Consider the following 19437-nt stretch of genomic DNA (forward strand, 5'->3'; position numbering starts at 1 on the left):
GTAAGAGGTTTGGATGTAAGATGATTGGATGTAAGAGGTTTGGATGTAAGAGGTTTGGATGTAAGAGGTTTGGATGTAAGAGGATTGGATGTAAGAGGATTGAATGTAAGAGGATCGAATGTAAGAGGATTGGATGTAAGAGGTTTGGATGTAAGAAGATTGGATGTAAGAATTGATTAAGAGGGATGTAGGAGAGTAAGAGGTTTTGGATGATAAGAGATTTCGGATGTAAGAGGATTGGATGTAAGAAGATCGGATGTAAGAGGTTTGGATGTAAGAGGTTTGGATGTAAGAGGTTTGGATGTAAGAGGATTGGATGTAAGAGGATCGAATGTAAGAGGATTGGATGTAAGAAGATTGGATGTAAGAAGATTGGATGTAAGAGGATCAAATGTAAGAGGATTGGATGTAAGAGGTTTGGATGTAAGAGGTTTGGATGTAAGAGGTTTGGATGTAAGAGGATTGGATGTAAGAGGATTGGATGTAAGAAGATTGGATGTAAGAGGTTCGGATGTAAGAGGATTGGATGTAAGAGGATTGGATGTAAGAAGATTGGATGTAAGAGGATCGAATGTAAGAGGATCGGATGTAAGAGGTTTGGATGTAAGAAGATTGGATGTAAGAAGATTGGATGTAAGAGGATCGAATGTAAGAGGATTGGATGTAAGAGGTTTGGATGTAAAAGGATCAGATGTAAGAGGATCGGATGTAAGAGGATTGGATCTAAGAGGTTTGGATGTAAAGAGGATTGGATGTAAGAAGATTGGATGTAAGAGGATCGAATGTAAGAGGATTGGATGTAAGAGGCTTGGATGTAAGAGGATTGGATGTAAGAGGTTTGGATGTAAGAGGATTGGATGAAAGAGGTTTGGATGTAAGAGGATTGGATGTAAGAGGATTGGATGTAAGAGGATCGAATGTAAGAGGTTTGGATGTAAGAGGATTGGATGTAAGAGGATTGGATGGAAGAGGTTTGGATGTAAGATGATTGGATGTAAGAGGATTGGATGTAAGAGGATTGGATGTAAGAGGTTTGGATGTAAGAGGATTGGATGTAAGAGGTTTGGATGTAAGAGGTTTGGATGTAAGAGGATCGAATGTAAGAGGATCGGATGTAAGAGGTTTGGATGTAAGAGGTTTGGATGTAAGAGGATTGGATGTAAGAGGTTTGGATGTAAAATGATTGGATGTAAGAGGTTCGGATGTAAGAGGTTTGGATGTAAGAGGATTGGATGTAAGAGGATTGGATGTAAGAGGATTGGATGTAAAAGGATTGGATGTAAGAGGTTTGGATGTAAGAGGTTTGGATGTAAGAGGATTGGATGTAAGAGGTTTGGATGTAAGAGGTTTGGATGTAAAAGGATTGGATGTAAGAGGTTCGGATGTAAGAGGTTTGGATGTAAGTGGATCGAATGTAAGAGGTTTGGATGTAAGAGGTTTGGATGTAAGAGGATCAGATGTAAGAGGATTGGATGGAAGAGGTTTGGATGTAAGAGGTTTGGATGTAAGAGGATTGGATGTAAGAGGATTGGATGTAAGAGGATTGGATGTAAGAGGATTGGATGTAAGAGGATCGAATGTAAGATGATTGGATGTAAGAGGATTGGATGTAAGAGGATTGGATGTAAGAGGTTTGGATGTAAGAGTTACATTGAGTTCCGTCATTGTAAACAATAATTTGTTCTTAACTGACTTACCTCGTAAAATAAAGGTTAAATAAAAATAAAAGCTGGATTTCAGAGGGATAGAAAGCAATAACTATTTTCTGAATGTGAAAGATGAGAACCCAAATGATTGAAGAGGTGAAATATAAGAGGTACGCAGGGATCAGACATGGCATGGGGAGAGTTGAATGAATATCCCTGTAGGCAGGGAATAGCCTGTCCTGTCCACCCCACCACTGCAATAAAAGGGATAGTTAAAAACAGAGGACTAATATCAATGATCAATAACGGCCGGCTGCACTAACAGCATCCAAACAACAATTTCCTCGTGAGAAATGACTACATCGACCATAACAAATAGATATTGGTACCATTTTTTAAAACATTTTTAAAGTCAAGTTGATCATCTCTGCGTCTTCTCAGCCAAAAGTCAATTGATTTTTACAAGATGATATGCGCCAGCACACAAGAAACAAACATCCCGACGGCGCAAAAAACATGGCACCGTTTATCTTGATGAATCTCAAAAGCCATCCATCTCACTGAAGATGAAGAAGGTTTTCTCTGCTTGGAAATGTAATAACAGAATATTTCTAATGGCTCTTAGTTGTATTAAAGGTTGGTTATGAAAACCATACGGCCCACTGTCATGGCAGGAGAGGATACAGCTTCATTACTGTAGCAACATACATCACTTTCTGATAACATTAAAGGAAAGCTTCCTTTGTGCGGCTGCAATCTGTTCAGTGCCATTCTTAATGGCCTCTGGCGTGAACCAGACAGAGGACGCTTTAAAGCCACACTCCATAGCCAGCGATACTTATCTGATGTCGTTGGAGCAACATGGACAACCATAGCTAGAGGCTATTGAATTACAGTCACCAGAATAGGTTAGGATAGAGACAATATGTCATGTACGAATGTAGGTCAGTTGAAACTACTCAAAAGTAGCACTTTGACTCTGACGACTGGCACGCAGTACAACACAATGTACATGGCACAAGGTTTTACTGAAAGGCAATGTGCTTTTGAAGGTTGAAATTTCAGAAAACTCCTGCGAAGCTGAACTCTGAACTACTCTCAACTTTACCAAACAAGCCTAGGCCAAATATAATATTTGCTACAGATCACTGATGAACTATTCACAATTCACGTCTGTAAATCATTGTTATAAATAGTATCTTCCGTCTGTGCCATTCAAGGACTCAGACAAAAGAATTCTGGGAAAGTCAAATCCTCCTGTTTAACCTTTATTTAACACGGCAAGTCAGTTAAGAACAAATTATTATTTACAATGACAGCCTACCCCCCCCCCCCCCCGGCCAAACCCTAACCCAGACGGCGCTGGGCCAATTGTGCTCCGCCCTATGGGACTCTCAATCACGGCCGGTTGTGATACAGCCTGAAATCGAACCAGGGCCTGTAGTGACACCTCTAGCACTGAGATGCAGTGCCTTATACCGGGCCACTCGGGAGCCACTCAGCTTGCCTCAGTCTAAACACTAAATCAAGACAAAACAGCTAGATTTGACATTCCAACCGCTTCTCCCCTGCGTTTTTTTTACTATGTTTTGTTTATTTAACATTGCGTTGTAAAAGATGTCTTCCGACTCCCAGCATAGGTCAGTTTGTGTACAGGCTTTGATGAACACCCCTCGGAACCCCCCCCCTACGGCCCCTCGTTCCAATTCTAAATGGGGGTCTTTGATGTTGGTGGACGGTGCCTGTTGTTTTTGTTTGTATCAGGGCTTATCAGTGCAATGCTACAGCTCTCCCCCTCCTCCACCCCCCCCTTCCCTCCCTCTCCCCCTCACTACCTCTGTCTGCCGGTCCCAGGGTCCTGGGCCCCAGGAGCACTCACTGGGCCAGCCCTCTGCTCTCCTCTCCTCTGGGGCAGGCCTTGCTGGGCCTGCTGCAGCCTGGGACTCCAGTGCCGCCAGACTCCCCCTGATAAGGATGATGGATGGGCAGGTCTCTGGCTCCACCAAAGCCCGGCAGCTTCCTGGGAGCTGGAGATAGGTCCGCCATGGCAGGGGGCACAACGTCTTTATTTTGGAGTTGACCCTTAACCTCAACCTCACACAACCATCACTAGGCCCTATCCACATTCCCAGGAATGATTTGTTTGGTTCTCAAGATGATCATGAAACTAAGGAAAGTGAAGGATACCTCCTCACACGGCGAGTTTTATCCTTATACATTCATCGTTGTATAATTGCCTTCAGACATTGGTTTTCATCAAACAATATTTTCAATTATTATATATTTCAGGTTTAAAAAAAAATTTAAAAAGTTTTTTAGTTTATTGTAAGTGAAGAAAAGGGAAGCATAGAAAGCCATGTTCTCATAAGTGCTACAGTATTTTGTATAATCACAGATCTAGTGATGGGAAAAAAACGCTGTGGCTAGAGCTGGCAACAGCTGCAGGTTTCAACCAAATCACAGCGTTTGTGTGGCTTTCTTCTCTCTCTGTGAGAGTTAATCACCCAAACCGTTCCTCTGCCGCACTTCAAATATTCACACAGAGACAGATCAGACACGGCTAAGAGAAGGCTAAGAGACGCCTAAGAGACGGCTCAGAGACGGCTAAGAGACGCCTAAGAGACGCCTAAGTGACGGCTAAAGAGATGGCTCAGAGTTGCCTAAGAGACGGCTAAGAGACGGCTCAGAGACGGCTAAGAGACGCCTAAGAGATGGCTAAGAGACGGCTAAGAGACGACTCAGAGACGGCTAAGAGACGGCTCAGAGTTGCCTAAGAGATGGATAAGAGACGGCTCAGAGACGGCTAAGAGACGCCTAAGAGATGGCTAAGAGACGGCTAAGAGACAGCTCAGAGTTGCCTAAGAGACGGCTAAGAGACGGCTAAAGAGATGGCTCAGAGTTGCCTAAGAGACGGCTAAGAAACGGCTAAAGAGACGGCTCAGAGTTGCCTAAGAGACGCCTAAGAGACGGCTCAGAGATGGCTAAGAGACGCCTAAGAGACGGCTAAGAGACGGCTAAGAGACGGCTCAGAGTTGCCTAAGAGACGGCTAAGAGACGGCTAAGAGACGGCTCAGAGATGGCTAAGAGACGGCTCAGAGTTGCCTAAGAGACGGCTAAGAGACGACTAACAGACGGCTAAGAGACGGCTCAGAGACGGCTAAGAGACGGCTAAGAGACGGCTAAGAGACGGTTAAGAGACGGCTAAGAGATGGTTAGGAGACGGCTAAGAGACGGCTCAGAGACGACTAAGAGAAGGCTAAGAGACAACTAAGAGACGGCTAAGAGACGCCTAAGAGACGACTAAAAGACGGCTAAGAGACGGCTAAGAGACGGCTAAGAGACGACTAAGAGACGGCTAAAGAGACGGCTCAGAGACGACTAAGAGACGGCTCAGAGACGGCTGAGAGACGGCTGAGAGACGGCTGAGAGACGGCTGAGAGACGACAAAGAGACGCCTAAGAGACGACTGAGAGACGGCTGAGAGACGGCTCAGAGACGACTAAGAGACGACTAAGAGACGGCTAAGAGACGGCTCAGAGATGACTAAGAGACGACTAAGAGACGGCTTAGAGACGGCTCAGAGACGACTAAGAGACGGCTAAGAGACGACTAAGAGACGGCTAAGAGACGGCTAAGAGACGGCTCAGAGACGGATAAGAGACAGATCAGAGACGGCTAAGAGACAGATCAGAGACGACTAAGAGACAGATCAGAGACGGCTAAGAGACGGCTCAGAGACGGCTGAGAGACGGCTAAGAGACGGCTCAGAGACGGCTAAGAGACAGATCAGAGACAGATCAGAGACGGCTAAGAGACGGCTAAGAGACAGATCAGAGACAGATCAGAGACGACTAAGAGACCGATCAGAGACGGCTGAGAGACAGATCAGAGACGGCTAAGAGACAGATCAGAGACGGCTAAGAGACAGATCAGAGACGACTAAGAGACAGATCAGAGACGACTAAGAGACAGATCAGAGACGACTAAGAGACAGATCAGAGACGGCTCAGAGACGGCTGAGAGACGGCTAAGAGACGGCTCAGAGACGGCTAAGAGACAGATCAGAGACAGATCAGAGACGGCTAAGAGACAGATCAGAGACAGATCAGAGACGGCTAAGAGACAGATCAGAGACAGATCAGAGACGGCTAAGAGACACATCAGAGACGGCTAAGAGACAGATCAGAGACGGCTAAGAGACAGATCAGAGACAACTAAGAGACAGATCAGAGACGGCTAAGAGACAGATCAGAGACAGCTAATAGACAGATCAGAGACAGCTAAGAGACAGGTCAGAGACAGCTAAGAGACAGGTCAAAGACAGCTAAGAGACAGGTCAGAGACAGCTAAGAGACAGGTCAGAGACGGCTAAGAGACAGATCAGAGACGGCTAAGAGACAGATCAGAGATGGCTAAGAGACAGCTCAGAGATGGCTCAGACACAGCTCAGAGAGCTTCAGTACTCATAGTTCCTCCATGCTCCCCTAAGGTGCGTGTACGAACACCCAAACATGATTTAGAAGTGTTTACCACGGCTCACTTAAACATTTACTTTTGTGCTCAAGGTGATGCTGAGAGTCTGAGATTTTTTTTTCTCTTCGTTAAGTCTTGTTCTGTGGTTGAACTTTGTGACCCCCGGAGGTTTGACATGGGGGTTTGGGTGTCTCAGCCTGAGTCCCAAATGGCACTCTAATCCCTATATAATGCACTACTTTTGACCAGAGACTAATGGGCCCTAGTCAAATGTAGTGTACTATTAAGGTAATAGAGAACCATTTGGGACTCAACCTCAGTTTACTCTTGGATGACATCTCTCTCCGAGTTCACCTGACATTTACTAGGCGGGAGAAGCTTGATGTGGCTGCAGAAGGTGGTGTATCTGTGGATCGCTAGCCACAGTCTCTCTTAAATTTGTATTTTTATTTATTTAACTGTTATTTTTAAACTAAAAGTTCATCAATATAATAGTAGCACATTGTTTTGATCCAGTTCCTTTTCTTTAATGACTCTTAATTCATTACGGCTGAAGGCTGGGACTGAGTTTCAAAGGCTACCGCAGAGTGTGACTTATTATCAGTGTTCGGGATGGAAATTAAACTACACAGATGTTTTGACAACGTGGTTGGAATGTTATTCCGTTTTGGAGTTACTTCACTCGCTCTTACCAAGACACCGGTTCTAGCAAAAAATGGATCTCTTCTCTTTAAAAGAGTTCCTCCCCTCACCTCAGCTGTTAAGCCTCGGCACTGTGCAACACCTTGGACTTTAAGAGGTGCAATGAAAGAGAATTAGTGGAGAGAGATGGAGAGTAAGTGCCTAGTCTCCCACCTCAACTCTGTTTAGACCAAGGAGGATGTGTGATAGAGTATTGGTGTGTGTGTGTGTGTGTGTGTGTGTGTGTGTGTGTGTGTGTGTGTGTGTGTGTGTGTGTGTGTGTGTGTGTGTGTGTGTGTGTGTGTGTGTGTGTGTGTGTGTGTTGAGGGGGTGGGGGTCTCTAATGGGTTTTGTTGGGGCCCATTAAGACCCTTGGAAGAAAACAGCAGAGCGTGATTAGTGACTCTCTCTATGATATAATGATGGCTCTATTTAAGGGCTTGCAGCCTAGGGTGTGTTTGTGTGTGTGTGTTCATCTGTGTGTGTGTGTGTTCATGTGTGTGTGTTCATCTGTGTGTGTGTGTTCATGTGTGTGTGTTCATGTGTGTGTGTGTTTGTGTGTTGTATGGTGTGTGTGTTCATCTGTGTGTGTGTTCATGTGTGTGTGTGTTCATGTGTGTGTGTGTTCATCTGTGTGTGTGTGTTCATCTGTGTGTGTGTGTTTGTGTGTTGTATGGTGTGTGTGTTCATGTGTGTGTGTTCATGTGTGTGTGTGTTCATATGTGTGTGTTGTGTGTTCATATGTGTGTGTTGTGTGTTCATGTGTGTGTGTGTGTTCATCAAATCTAATCAAATGCTATTTGTCACATGTACCGAATACAACAGGTATAGTAGACCTGACAGTGAAATGCTGAATACAACAGGTGTAGTAGACCTCACAGTGAAATGATGAATACAACAGGTGTAGTAGACCTCACAGTGAAATGATGAATACAACAGGTGTAGTAGACCTTACAGTGAAATGCTGAATACAACTGGTGTAGTACACCTTACAGTGAAATGCTGAATACAACAGGTGTAGTAGACCTTACAGTGAAATGATGAATAGAACAGGTGTAGTAGACATTACAGTGAAATGCTGAATACAACAGGTGTAGTAGACCTTACAGTGAAATGCTGAATACAACAGGTGTAGTAGACCTTACAGTGAAATGCTGAATACAACAGGTGTAGTAGACCTTACAGTGAAATGCTGAATACAACAGGTGTAGTAGACCTTACAGTGAAATGCTGAATACAACAGGTGTAGTAGACCTTACAGTGAAATGCTGAATACAACAGGTGTAGTAGACCTCACAGTGAAATGATGAATACAACAGGTGTAGTAGACCTTACAGTGAAATTATGAATACAACAGGTGTAGTAGACCTTACAGTGAAATGTTGAATACAACAGGTGTAGTAGACCTTACAGTGAAATGCTGAATACAACAGGTGTAGTAGACCTTACAGTGAAATGCTGAATATAACAGGTGTAGTAGACCTTACAGTGAAATGCTGAATACAACAGGTGTAGTACACCTTACAGTGAAATGCTGAATAGAACAGGTGTAGTAGACCTTACAGTGAAATGCTGAATACAACAGGTGTAGTAGACCTTACAGTGAAATGATGAATACAACAGGTGTAGTAGACCTTACAGTGAAATGCTGAATACAACAGGTGTAGTAGACCTTACAGTGAAATGCTGAATACAACAGGTGTAGTAGACCTTACAGTGAAATGCTGAATACAACAGGTGTAGTACACCTTACAGTGAAATGCTGAATACAACAGGTGTAGTAGACCTTACAGTGAAATGCTGAATACAACAGGTGTAGTAGACCTTACAGTGAAATGATGAATACAACATGTGTAGTAGACCTCACAGTGAAATGCTGAATACAACAGGTGTAGTAGACCTTACAGTGAAATGATGAATACAACAGGTGTAGTAGACCTTACAGTGAAATGCTGAATACAACAGGTGTAGTAGACCTTACAGTGAAATGCTGATGCACATAGTCTGGGTAGCCATTTAATTAGATGTTCAGGAGTCTTATGGCTTGGGGGTAGAAGCTGTTTAGAAGCCTCTTGGACCTAGACTTGGCACTCCGTTACCGCTTGCCATGCGGTAGCAGAGAGAACAGCCTATGACTAGGGTGGCTGGCGTCTTAGACAATTTTTAGGGTCTTCCTCTGACACCGGCTGGTATAGAGGTCCTGGATGGCAGGAAGCTTGGCCCCAGTGATGTACTGGGCCATTCGCACTACCCTCTGTAGTGCCTTTCGGTCGGAGGCTGAGCAGTTGCCATAACAGGGAGTGATACAACCAGTGCTCTCGATGGTGCAGCTGTAAAACCTTTTGAGGATCTGAGCACCCATGCCAAATCTTTTCAGTCTCCTGAAGGGGAATAGGTTTTGTCGTGCCCTCTTCACGACTGTCTTGGTGTGCTTGGACCATGTTAGTTTGTTGGTGATGTGGACACCAAGGAACTTGAAGCTCTCAACCTGCTCCACTACAGCCCCGTCGATGAGAATGGGGGCATGCTCGGTCCTCCTTTTCCTGTAGCCCACAGTCATCTCCTTTGTCACGTTGAGGGAGAGGTTGTTGTCATTGCACCACACGGCCAGGTCTCTGACCTCCTCCCTATAGGCTGTCTCATCATTGTCGGTGATCAGTCCTACCACTGTTGTGTCATCAGCAGACTGAACGATGGTGTTGGAGTCATGCCTGACAATGCAGTTATAAGTGAACAGGGAGTATAGGAGGGGACTGGGCACGTACAATGAAAAGCATTCTCACATAGGTATTCCTTTTGTCAAGATGGGAAAGGGCAGTGTGGAGTATGATAGATATTGCATCATCTGTGGATCAGGTTGGTGCGGTATGCAAATTGGAGTGGGTCTAGGGTTTCTGGGATAATGGTGTTGATGTGAGCCGTGACCAGCCTTTCAAAGCATTTCATGGCTACAGACGTGAGTGCTACGGGTCGGTAGTCATTTAGGCAGGTTACCTTAGTGTTCGTAGGCACAGGGACTATGGTGGTCTGCTTGAAACATGTTGGTATTACAGACTCGGAGAGGGAGAGGTTGAAAATGTCAGTGAAGATACTTTCCAGTTGATCTGCGCATGCTCAGAGTACACGTCCTGGTAATCCGTCTGGCCCTGCGGCCTTGTGAATGTTGACCTGTTTAAAGGTCTTACCCACAACGCATGCTCAGAGTACACGTCCTGGTAATCCGTCTGGCCCTGCGGCCTTGTGAATGTTGACCTGTTTAAAGGTCTTACCCACAACGCATGCTCAGAGTACACGTCCTGGTAATCCGTCTGGCCCTGCGGCCTTGTGAATGTTGACCTGTTTAAAGGTCTTACCCACAACGCATGCTCAGAGTACACGTCCTGGTAATCCGTCTGGCCCTGTGGCCTTGTGAATGTTGACCTGTTTAAAGGTCTTACCCACAACGCATGCTCAGAGTACACGTCCTGGTAATCCGTCTGGCCCTGCGGCCTTGTGAATGTTGACCTGTTTAAAGGTCTTACTCACATCGGCTGCAGAGAGCGTGATCACACAGTTGTCCGGAACAACTGATGCTCTCATGCATGTTTCAGTTTTACTTGCCTCGAAGCGAGCATAGAGGCTATAGCTGTTTTCCTGTACATAACTCAACTAAAAGTGCTGCCAGATCATTGTCGGGTGGGGTCAGGGCCCATTACACCCTGCAGGGCACCCTGGGTAAAGCCCCTGCAAAAGTGCCTACGAGGAGGTAGAAAGGGGGAAAGTCCCAGAGAGAACTACTGCAGTGCACTCCAATCAGCCCAGTACAGATCACTGGGGTGGCGTTGGAGGGCACAGAGGAGAGACTTGTTTCCGGTTCCTCTTCGACCAGGGGGCGCTGTATGATTTATCAAGACGTTTCAGCCAGAGTACTGGTATGTAGGAGCAGCCCCCATGCAGGCTATTAGGCCCCCCGCGTCCCCTGCAGAGAGAGGCTCAGATAAGAGAAATGGAAAAAACGAAGAGGAGGAGAAAGACATCTCTCCATCCACAGACTTCCTTCTCTTACTCCTCTGCTATCTTCTCCTTTCGTTGATTAGCCGCGAGGCTCAAGAGGCCTTGTTATCAACTTGGAGACGATAGAAGTTCATTGGCCACGATGTTGGAGTGATGGGGGGGGGGAGGGGGGCATCCTGGTGGATAGAATGGGGGGTTCCAGTCCTCAATGACCACAGGGTCTACTGTTTTTTTCTTTCGATCATAACATTTTGATATGGGACTAATTCAGACCTGATCAAGTTCCAAGTTTTATTAGCCTTATGTACAGGATAAACATGGTATACAGTGTCCAACTAAAATGCTTAATTGCAGGTTCCATCTGGACAATTCAACATCAATAAGAAATAAGGAAAGATAAGAAAAGAAACATAAAGTAAATGGCTCAGTAGAATAGAATTGACCTTTTAGCATGTGCCGCTAATTCAGACCTGATTCCGACCTGGTTAGGAACCCGTTGGGTGTTCTGATCTGGTTAGGAACCCGTTGGGTGTTCCGACCTGGTTAGGAACCCGTTGGGTGTTCCGACCTGGTTAGGAACTCGTTGGGTGTTCTGACCTGGTTAGGAAGTCGTTGGGTGTTCCGACCTGGTTAGGAACTCGTTGGGTGTTCTGACCTGGTTAGGAACTTGTTGGGTGTTCTGACCTGGTTAGGAACCCGTTGGGTGTTCTGACCTGGTTAGGAACCCGTTGGGTGTTCTGACCTGGTTAGGAAGTCGTTGGGTGTTCTGACCTGGTTAGGAAGTCGTTGGGTGTTCTGACCTGGTTAGGAACCCGTTGGGTGTTCTGACCTGGTTAGGAAGTCGTTGGGTGTTCTGACCTGGTTAGGAAGTCGTTGGGTGTTCTGATCTGGTTAGGAACCCGTTGGGTGTTCCGACCTGGTTAGGAAGTCGTTGGGTGTTCCGACCTGGTTAGGAACCCGTTGGGTGTTCTGACCTGGTTAGGAACCCGTTGGGTGGACTTGCTTTTCATTCAGTTACACTAGTTGAATATAACAGACAGTAACTCACCAATGAGAGAAGAGAACAACAAAAAACACTGCGGGCCCTGAGAACTGGACTTAGACACAGACAAAGTGGCTAACAAATTTAACCCTATTCCCTGTATAGTGCACTACTTTAGACAAGGGCCCATCCTTCAGAGATGTCAGTTAGTTTCGTGGATTCACGTGACATTCAATTACACTATTTGAACATGTCAGTAACTGTAGAAAGACCTATATGGAAATTGAATCAGTAGTCGATGAGGACCAGTCCATAAGGACCCTTTCCTACACCACATTAATGAAGCCTGCTCTTGAACCTGCTTCAGAGATGCCAGTTAGTTTGCCTCATTATTTCCTCTCACACTTGTGATTCCTCAGTGGCTTCAGAGGAGACCCTCGGAGGGCGTCAAATTAACATAAACATTCCCAGTCTAGTGGGCCCTTGTCTGTTCTGTTCTGTTCTGTTCTGTCTGTCTGTCTGTCTGTCTGTCTGTCTGTCTGTCTGTCTGTCTGTCTGTCTGTCTGTCCGTCCGTCCGTCCGTCCGTCCGTCCGTCCGTCCGTCCGTCCGTCCGTCCGTCCGTCCGTCCGTCTGTCCGTCCGTCTGTCTGTCCGTCTGCCTGTGTTTGTTTACTGCCTTAATAATGTTAGGGACACGTCACAGTTCAGCTGGAGTGTGTGTGTGTGTGTGTGTGTATGTGTGTGTGTGTATGTATGTGTGTGTGTATGTGTGTGTGTGTGTGTGTGTGTGTGTGTGTGTGTGTGTGTGTGTGTGTGTGTGTGTGTGTGTGTGTGTGTGTGGGCGCTTTTGTGTTCAGAGTTTTACTTCCCGTTTGAACGTCTTCATGTTTTAATGATCCAACGCTCAGGGGCTTGGGATCTGGTGAATATTGTCCTCTGTTTAGTCTACCAATCACAATGGTGACAAAGAGTCTGGGGGTGGGGTCAGGGAACGTTCTCCTCTCCTCAGCCTTGACTGAGACATACATATACATATACATACACACACACACCACCCCCTTGACAGGGAGCTCTGGTTAATTTAAAGGCCTGCTGACGTTGAAAGGTAATTCATGGGAACATTATCAGGCACATTCTTACACTAACACATTCATACTCAACCTGTAAGAAATGTTGAGACAATGTGGGACGTATTACAGTGAATATATAAACACGTCACGTGAGAATTTTAGACGGTGGGGTTTGTTTTGATCTCTTGCAGCAGGTCAGAGGTGATAAATAGCAGCAAAAACCTAACGGCTACAGAGTCCAGGATGTCCTGATGAAGTTTACCTTTCTCAGTACTGCCATCTAGTGGGAAAGGATGTTGCAAGCAGCGCCAGGCATCTTCTACTAAAATATTTGGTCTCGGGATATTTCTTTTGTCGGTTTCGGGAGATCGCATTCACGCGTAAACGCTGATCCAATGTAGGCTGAATTTAAGCCGGTATTCAATCCAATGTGCTGTTATAGCGTAGCACACTGTACGGTTCACTCCGCGGGAGATGGCATTCACGGTAAACGCTGCGCATGTAGGCTGAGGCGTAAATTGTCTCTCAAAGTCAAGAGCAATGCGTTACTCTATAACACGTATCCTAATGTGTTTACAATAATAATAATATGTCATGTTTATAGTCCCATAGAGACACATATTTATCTAGGTGGGTTTATCTCAACGACAGGGTTCAGTAATCACAGAATGTCGACCCCCCCCCCCACCTTCATTCTTTATCTTTGAGACCATCTCTCTCTCTCTCTCACACACACACACACACACACACACACACACACACAACTGCCCTGTCATTCCCTAGCCAGACAGACAGACAGTGAGGTCCAGAGAGTGTGCTTGCCCCTGTGCCCCCTGCCTTGACCCCCTCCCCTCCTCTGCCCTCCTCCATCTCTCTCAGTGTGTGACAGTGTGTGATAGTGTGTGTATAGGATTACATCCCGCTGCCCCATCTTAACCCTGGGTGTAGTGGTTATCACCCTGCTGCTCCATCTTAACCCTGGGTGTAGTGGTTATCACCCCACTGCTCTATCTTAACCCTGGGTGTAGTGGTTATCACCCTGCTGCCCCATCTTAACCCTGGGTGTAGTGGTTATCACCCTGCTGCTCCATCTTAACCCTGGGTGTAGTGGTTATCACCCCACTGCTCTATCTTAACCCTGGGTGTAGTGGTTATCACCCTGCTGCCCCATCTTAACCCTGGGTGTAGTGGTTATCACCCTGCTGCTCCATCTTAACCCTGGGTGTAGTGGTTATCACCCCACTGCTCTATTTTAACCCTGGGTGTAGTGGTCATCACCCTGCTGCCCCATCCTAACCCTGGGTGTAGTGGTCATCACCCCACTGCCCCATCTTAACCCTGGGTGTAGTGGTCATCACCCCACTGCCCCATCTTAACCCTGGGTGTAGTGGTTATCACCCTGCTGCCCGATCTTAACCCTGGGTGTAGTGGTTATCACCCTGCTGCCCGATCTTAACCCTGGGTGTAGTGGTTATCACCCTGCTGCCCCATCTTAACCCTGGTTATCACCCTGCTGCTCCATCTTAACCCTGGGTGTAGTGGTTATCACCCTGCTGCCCCATCTTAACCCTGGGTGTAGTGGTTATCACCCTGCTGCCCGATCTTAACCCTGGGTGTAGTGGTTATCACCCTGCTGCCCCATCTTAACCCTGGGTGTAGTGGTTATCACCCTGCTTCCCCATCTTAACCCTGGGTGTAGTGGTTATCACCCTGCTGCCCGATCTTAACCCTGGGTGTAGTGGTTATCACCCTGCTGCTCCATCTTAACCCTGGGTGTAGTGGTTATCACCCTGCTGCCCCATCTTAACCCTGGGTGTAGTGGTTATCACCCTGCTGCTCCATCTTAACCCTGGGTGTAGTGGTTATCACCCTGCTGCTCCATCTTAACCCTGGGTGTAGTGGTTATCACCCTGCTGTTCCATCTTAACCCTGGTTATCACCTTGCTGCCCCATCTTAACCCTGGTTATCACCATGCTGCTCCATCTTAACCCTGGGTGTAGTGGTTATCACCCTGCTGTTCCATCTTAACCCTGGTTATCACCCTGCTGCCCCATCTTAACCCTGGCTGTAGTGGTTATCACCCTGCTGCTCCATCTTAACCTTGGGTGTAGTGGTCATCACCCCACTGCCCCATCTTAACCCTGGGTGTCACCCTGCTGCCCCATCTTAACCCTGGGTGTAGTGGTTATCACCCTACTGCTCATTCTTAACCCTGGGTGTAGTGGTTATCACCCTGCTGCTCCACCTTAACCCTGGTTATCACCCTGCTGCTCCATCTTAACCCTGGGTGTAGTGGCTATCACCCTGCTGCCCCATCTTAACCCTGGGTGTAGTGGTTATCACCCTACTGCTCATTCTTAACCCTGGGTGTAGTGGTTATCACCCTGCTGCTCCACCTTAACCCTGGTTATCACCCTGCTGCTCCATCTTAACCCTGGGTGTAGTGGCTTTCACCCTGCTGCCCCATCTTAACCCTGGGTGTAGTGATTATCACCCTACTGCTCATTCTTAACCCTGGGTGTAGTGGTTATCACCCTGCTGCTCCACCTTAACCCTAGTTATCACCCTGCTGCTCCATCTTAACCCTGGGTGTAGTGGTCATCACCCTGCTGCCCCATCTTAACCCTGGGTGTAGTGGTTATCACCCTGCTGCTCCATCTTAACCCTGGGTGTAGTGGTTATCACCCTGCTGCCCCATTTTAACCCTGGGTGTAGTGGTTATCACCCTGCTGCCCCATTTTAACCCTGGGTGTAGTGGTTATCACCCCACTGCCCCATCTTAACCCTGGGTGTAGTGGTTATCACCCTGCTGCTCCATCTTAACCCTGGGTGTAGTGGTTATCACCCTGCTGCCCCATCTTAACCCTTGGTGTAGTGGTTATCACCCTGCTGCCCCATCTTAACCCTTGGTGTAGTGGTTATCACCCTGCTGCTCCATCTTAACCCTGGGTGTAGTGGTTATCACCCTGCTGCCCCATCTTAACCCTGGGTGTAGTGGTTATCACCCTGCTGCTCCATCTTAACCCTGGGTGTAGTGGTTATCACCCCACTGCCCCATCTTAACCCTGGGTGTAGTGGTTATCACCCCACTGCCCCATCTTAACCCTGGGTGTCACCCCACTGCTCCATCTTAACCCTGGTTATCACCCTGCTTCCCCATCTTAAGCCTGGGTGTAGTGGTTATCACCCTGCTTCCCCATCTTAACCCTGGGTGTAGTGGTTGTCACCCACCTTGACTACTCCAAACTTGTTTTTTAAAGGAACGTTTCCTGAGGAAATGACTGATTGGGAGATAGGCTTGCAATATTCCGCGTTCGTAATTGTTGAAACTTAACAGAGATCCACAGAATAAATGGAATCTGTATACATTGTATATCCTATGGAACTATGGATATGAGTTGTCATATTGGATATGAAACACTATTAATACATACACTGCACTTATTATATACATTCAACTGGTTAAAAATTCCTAAGAAGGTTATTTTAACATAGTCTCACCACTGTGGTATGATGACTTGTCCCATCTGTGTGTAGTCACATGATGTCTCTAAATCTCCTACAGTACAGTGGGGCAAAAAAGTATTTAGTCAGCCACCAAGCCTCTTAAAGAAGAAGTTACAGATCTGTGAGAGACAGAAATCTTGCTTGTTTGTAGGTGACCAAATACTTATTTTCCACCATAATTTGCAAATAAATTCATTAAAATGTGATTTTCTGGATTTTTTTCTTCTCATTTTGTCTGTCATAGTTGAAGTGGTTAGTTGTTAGTTGCACAATTGGTGGCTGACTAAATACTTTTTTGCCCCACTGTATATGTCCTGCTCGACAGAGCATGCGTACTTATTCCACACTCTTTCCTAGGATGCATCCCAAATAGCACCCTAATCCCTATATAGCCCACAGGGCTCTGGTCATTCCCTATGTAGTCCACAGGGCTCTGGTCATTCCCTATAAAGCCCACAGGGCTCTGGTCATTCCCTATATAGTCCACAGGGCTCTGGTCATTCCCCATGTAGTCCACAGGGCTCTGGTCATTCCCTATGTAGCCCACAGGGCTCTGGTCATTCCCTATGTAGCCCACAGGGCTCTGGTCATTCCCTATATAGTCCACAGGGCTCTGGTCATTCCCTATATGTAGCCCACAGGGCTCTGGTCATTCCCTATGTAGCCCACAGGGCTCTGGTCATTCCCTATGTAGCCCACAGGGCTCTGGTCATTCCCTATGTAGCCCACAGGGCTCTGGTCATTCCCTATGTAGCCCACAGGGCTCTGGTCATTCCCTATGTAGTCCACAGGGCTCTGGTCATTCCCTATATAGTCCACATGCGTCTGGTCATTCACTATGTAGTCCACAGGGCTCTGGTCATTCACTATGTAGTCCACAGGGCTCTGGTCATTCCCTATATAGTCCACAGGGCTCTGGTCATTCCTTATGTAGCCCACAGGGCTCTGGTCATTCCTTATGTAGCCCACAGGGCTCTGGTCATTGCCTATATAGCCCACAGGGCTCTGGTCATTCACTATGTAGTCCACAGGGCTCTGGTCATTCCCTATATAGTCCACAGGGCTCTGGTCATTCCTTATGTAGCCCACAGGGCTCTGGTCATTGCCTATATAGCCCACAGGGTTCTGGTCAAATAGCATCCTATTCCCTATATAGCCCATAAGGGCTTTGGTCATTCCCTATATAGCCCACAGGGCTCTGGTCAAATAGCATCCTATTCCCTATACAGTGCACTACTTTGGACCAGAGCCCTAATGGGCTATAAAGGGAATAGGGTGCCATTTGGGACGCAGAAGGCCTCATCCAGTACGTAGCCAGCATAACGTGCCTCATCAATACAGATCAGCCCGGTCTCAGATCAGCCCGGTCTCAGATCAGCCCAGTCTCAGATCAGCCCGGTCTCAGATCAGCCCAGTCTCAGATCAGCCCGGTCTCAGATCAGCCCGGTCTCAGATCAGCCCAGTCTCAGATCAGCCCGGTCTCAGATCAGCCCGGTCTCAGATCAGCCCAGTCTCAGATCAGCCCGGTCTCAGATCAGCCCGGTCTCAGATCAGCCCGGTCTCAGATCAGCCCGGTCTCAGATCAGCCCGGTCTCAGATCAGCCCGGTCTCAGATCAGCCCTGTCTCAGATCAGCCCGGTCTCAGATCAGCCCGGTCTCAGATCAGCCCAGTCTCAGATCAGCCCAGTCTCAGATCAGCCCGGTCTCAGATCAGCCCGGTCTCAGATCAGCCCGGTCTCAGATCAGCCCGGTCTCAGATCAGCCCGGTCTCAGATCAGCCCAGTCTCAGATCAGCCCAGTCTCAGATCAGCCCAGTTTCAGATCAGCCCAGTCTCAGATCAGCCCGGTCTCAGATCAGCCCGGTCTCAGATCAGCCCAGTCTCAGATCAGCCCGGTCTCAGATCAGCCCAGTCTCAGATCAGCCCAGTCTCAGATCAGCCCAGTCTCACAACCAGGATGATTAGATTCCCTATGCTGAGAGATGGAGCTCAATGCTTTTCTTATTTTCATTTTTTTAAATGTTTTACTTTTTAAAAAACTTTTTAGTAAATACTTTCTTTTTTCCCCCTTAAAACTGCTTTGTTGGTTAAGGGCTTGTAAAGTAAGTATTTCACTGTAAGGTCTACTACACCTGTTGTATTCAGTATTTCACTGTAATGTCTACTACACCTGTTGTATTCAGCATTTCACTGTAATGTCTACTACACCTGTTGTATTCAGTATTTCACTGTAATGTCTACTACACCTGTTGTATTCAGCATTTCACTGTCAGGTCTACTACACCTGTTGTATTCAGCATTTCACTGTAATGTCTACTACACCTGTTGTATTCAGTATTTCACTGTAATGTCTACTACACCTGTTGTATTCATCATTTCACTGTAAGGTCTACTACACCTGTTGTATTCAGTATTTCACTGTGAGGTCTACTACACCTGTTGTATTCAGCATTTCACTGTGAGGTCTACTACACCTGGTGTATTCAGCATTTCACTGTGAGGTCTACTACACCTGTTGTATTCAGCATTTCACTGTAAGGTTCTACTACACCTGTTGTATTCAGCATTTCACTGTAAGGTTCTACTACACCTGTTGTATATGGCGCATGTGACGAATACAAATGAATTTGATTTGATCACAGGGAATGTTCCGCCCACTGGGATGGGCCAACCGGATCCCGTGCAAAACTAGGTCTGCTTTCTCTCTCTGAGACTCACAACCCTGCTGCATTATACTGCATTATAAACCGGCTGGTTTGAGCTGATTGTCTGAAAGCCGTGGTATATCAGACCGACAGTCATACCACGGGCAGAAGTACTTTTTACTTCTCTATTGGCGTTGGTAATCGGTTTAGAATAGCAATAAGGCACCTCTGGGATTTGTGGTATATGGACAATATATCACGGCTAAGGGCATAGTGCACTCAGTAGTGTTATTAGGAGAACTAGAGCCACAAAGGATAGTGGAGTACAGTACAGTACATATTGGCAGGGCTAGGCTGTGATAGTACAGTACAGTACAGTACAGTACATATTAGCAGGGCTAGGCTGTGACAGTACAGTACAGTACATCTTAGCAGGGCTA

General features: G+C 46.7%; 1 protein-coding gene across 1 annotated transcript; it reads left to right on the forward strand.

Moving 5' to 3' along the window:
• The first annotated feature begins 209 nt into the window (after positions 1-209).
• LOC135573733 (keratin, ultra high-sulfur matrix protein-like) lies at positions 210-758 on the forward strand. The gene has a single exon (XM_065023412.1). The coding sequence runs from the start codon at positions 210-212 to the stop codon at positions 756-758; it is 549 nt and encodes a 182-aa protein (XP_064879484.1).
• The last annotated feature ends 18679 nt before the right edge of the window (positions 759-19437 follow it).

The sequence above is a fragment of the Oncorhynchus nerka genome, linkage group LG10 (genome assembly GCF_034236695.1).
Source record: "Oncorhynchus nerka isolate Pitt River linkage group LG10, Oner_Uvic_2.0, whole genome shotgun sequence".
Classification (NCBI taxonomy): Eukaryota; Metazoa; Chordata; class Actinopteri; order Salmoniformes; family Salmonidae; genus Oncorhynchus; species Oncorhynchus nerka.

Bases quoted from the DNA above. Each gene is read 5' to 3' on its own strand.
- LOC135573733 (XM_065023412.1), top strand. From the start codon at position 210: ATGATAAGAGATTTCGGATGTAAGAGGATTGGATGTAAGAAGATCGGA.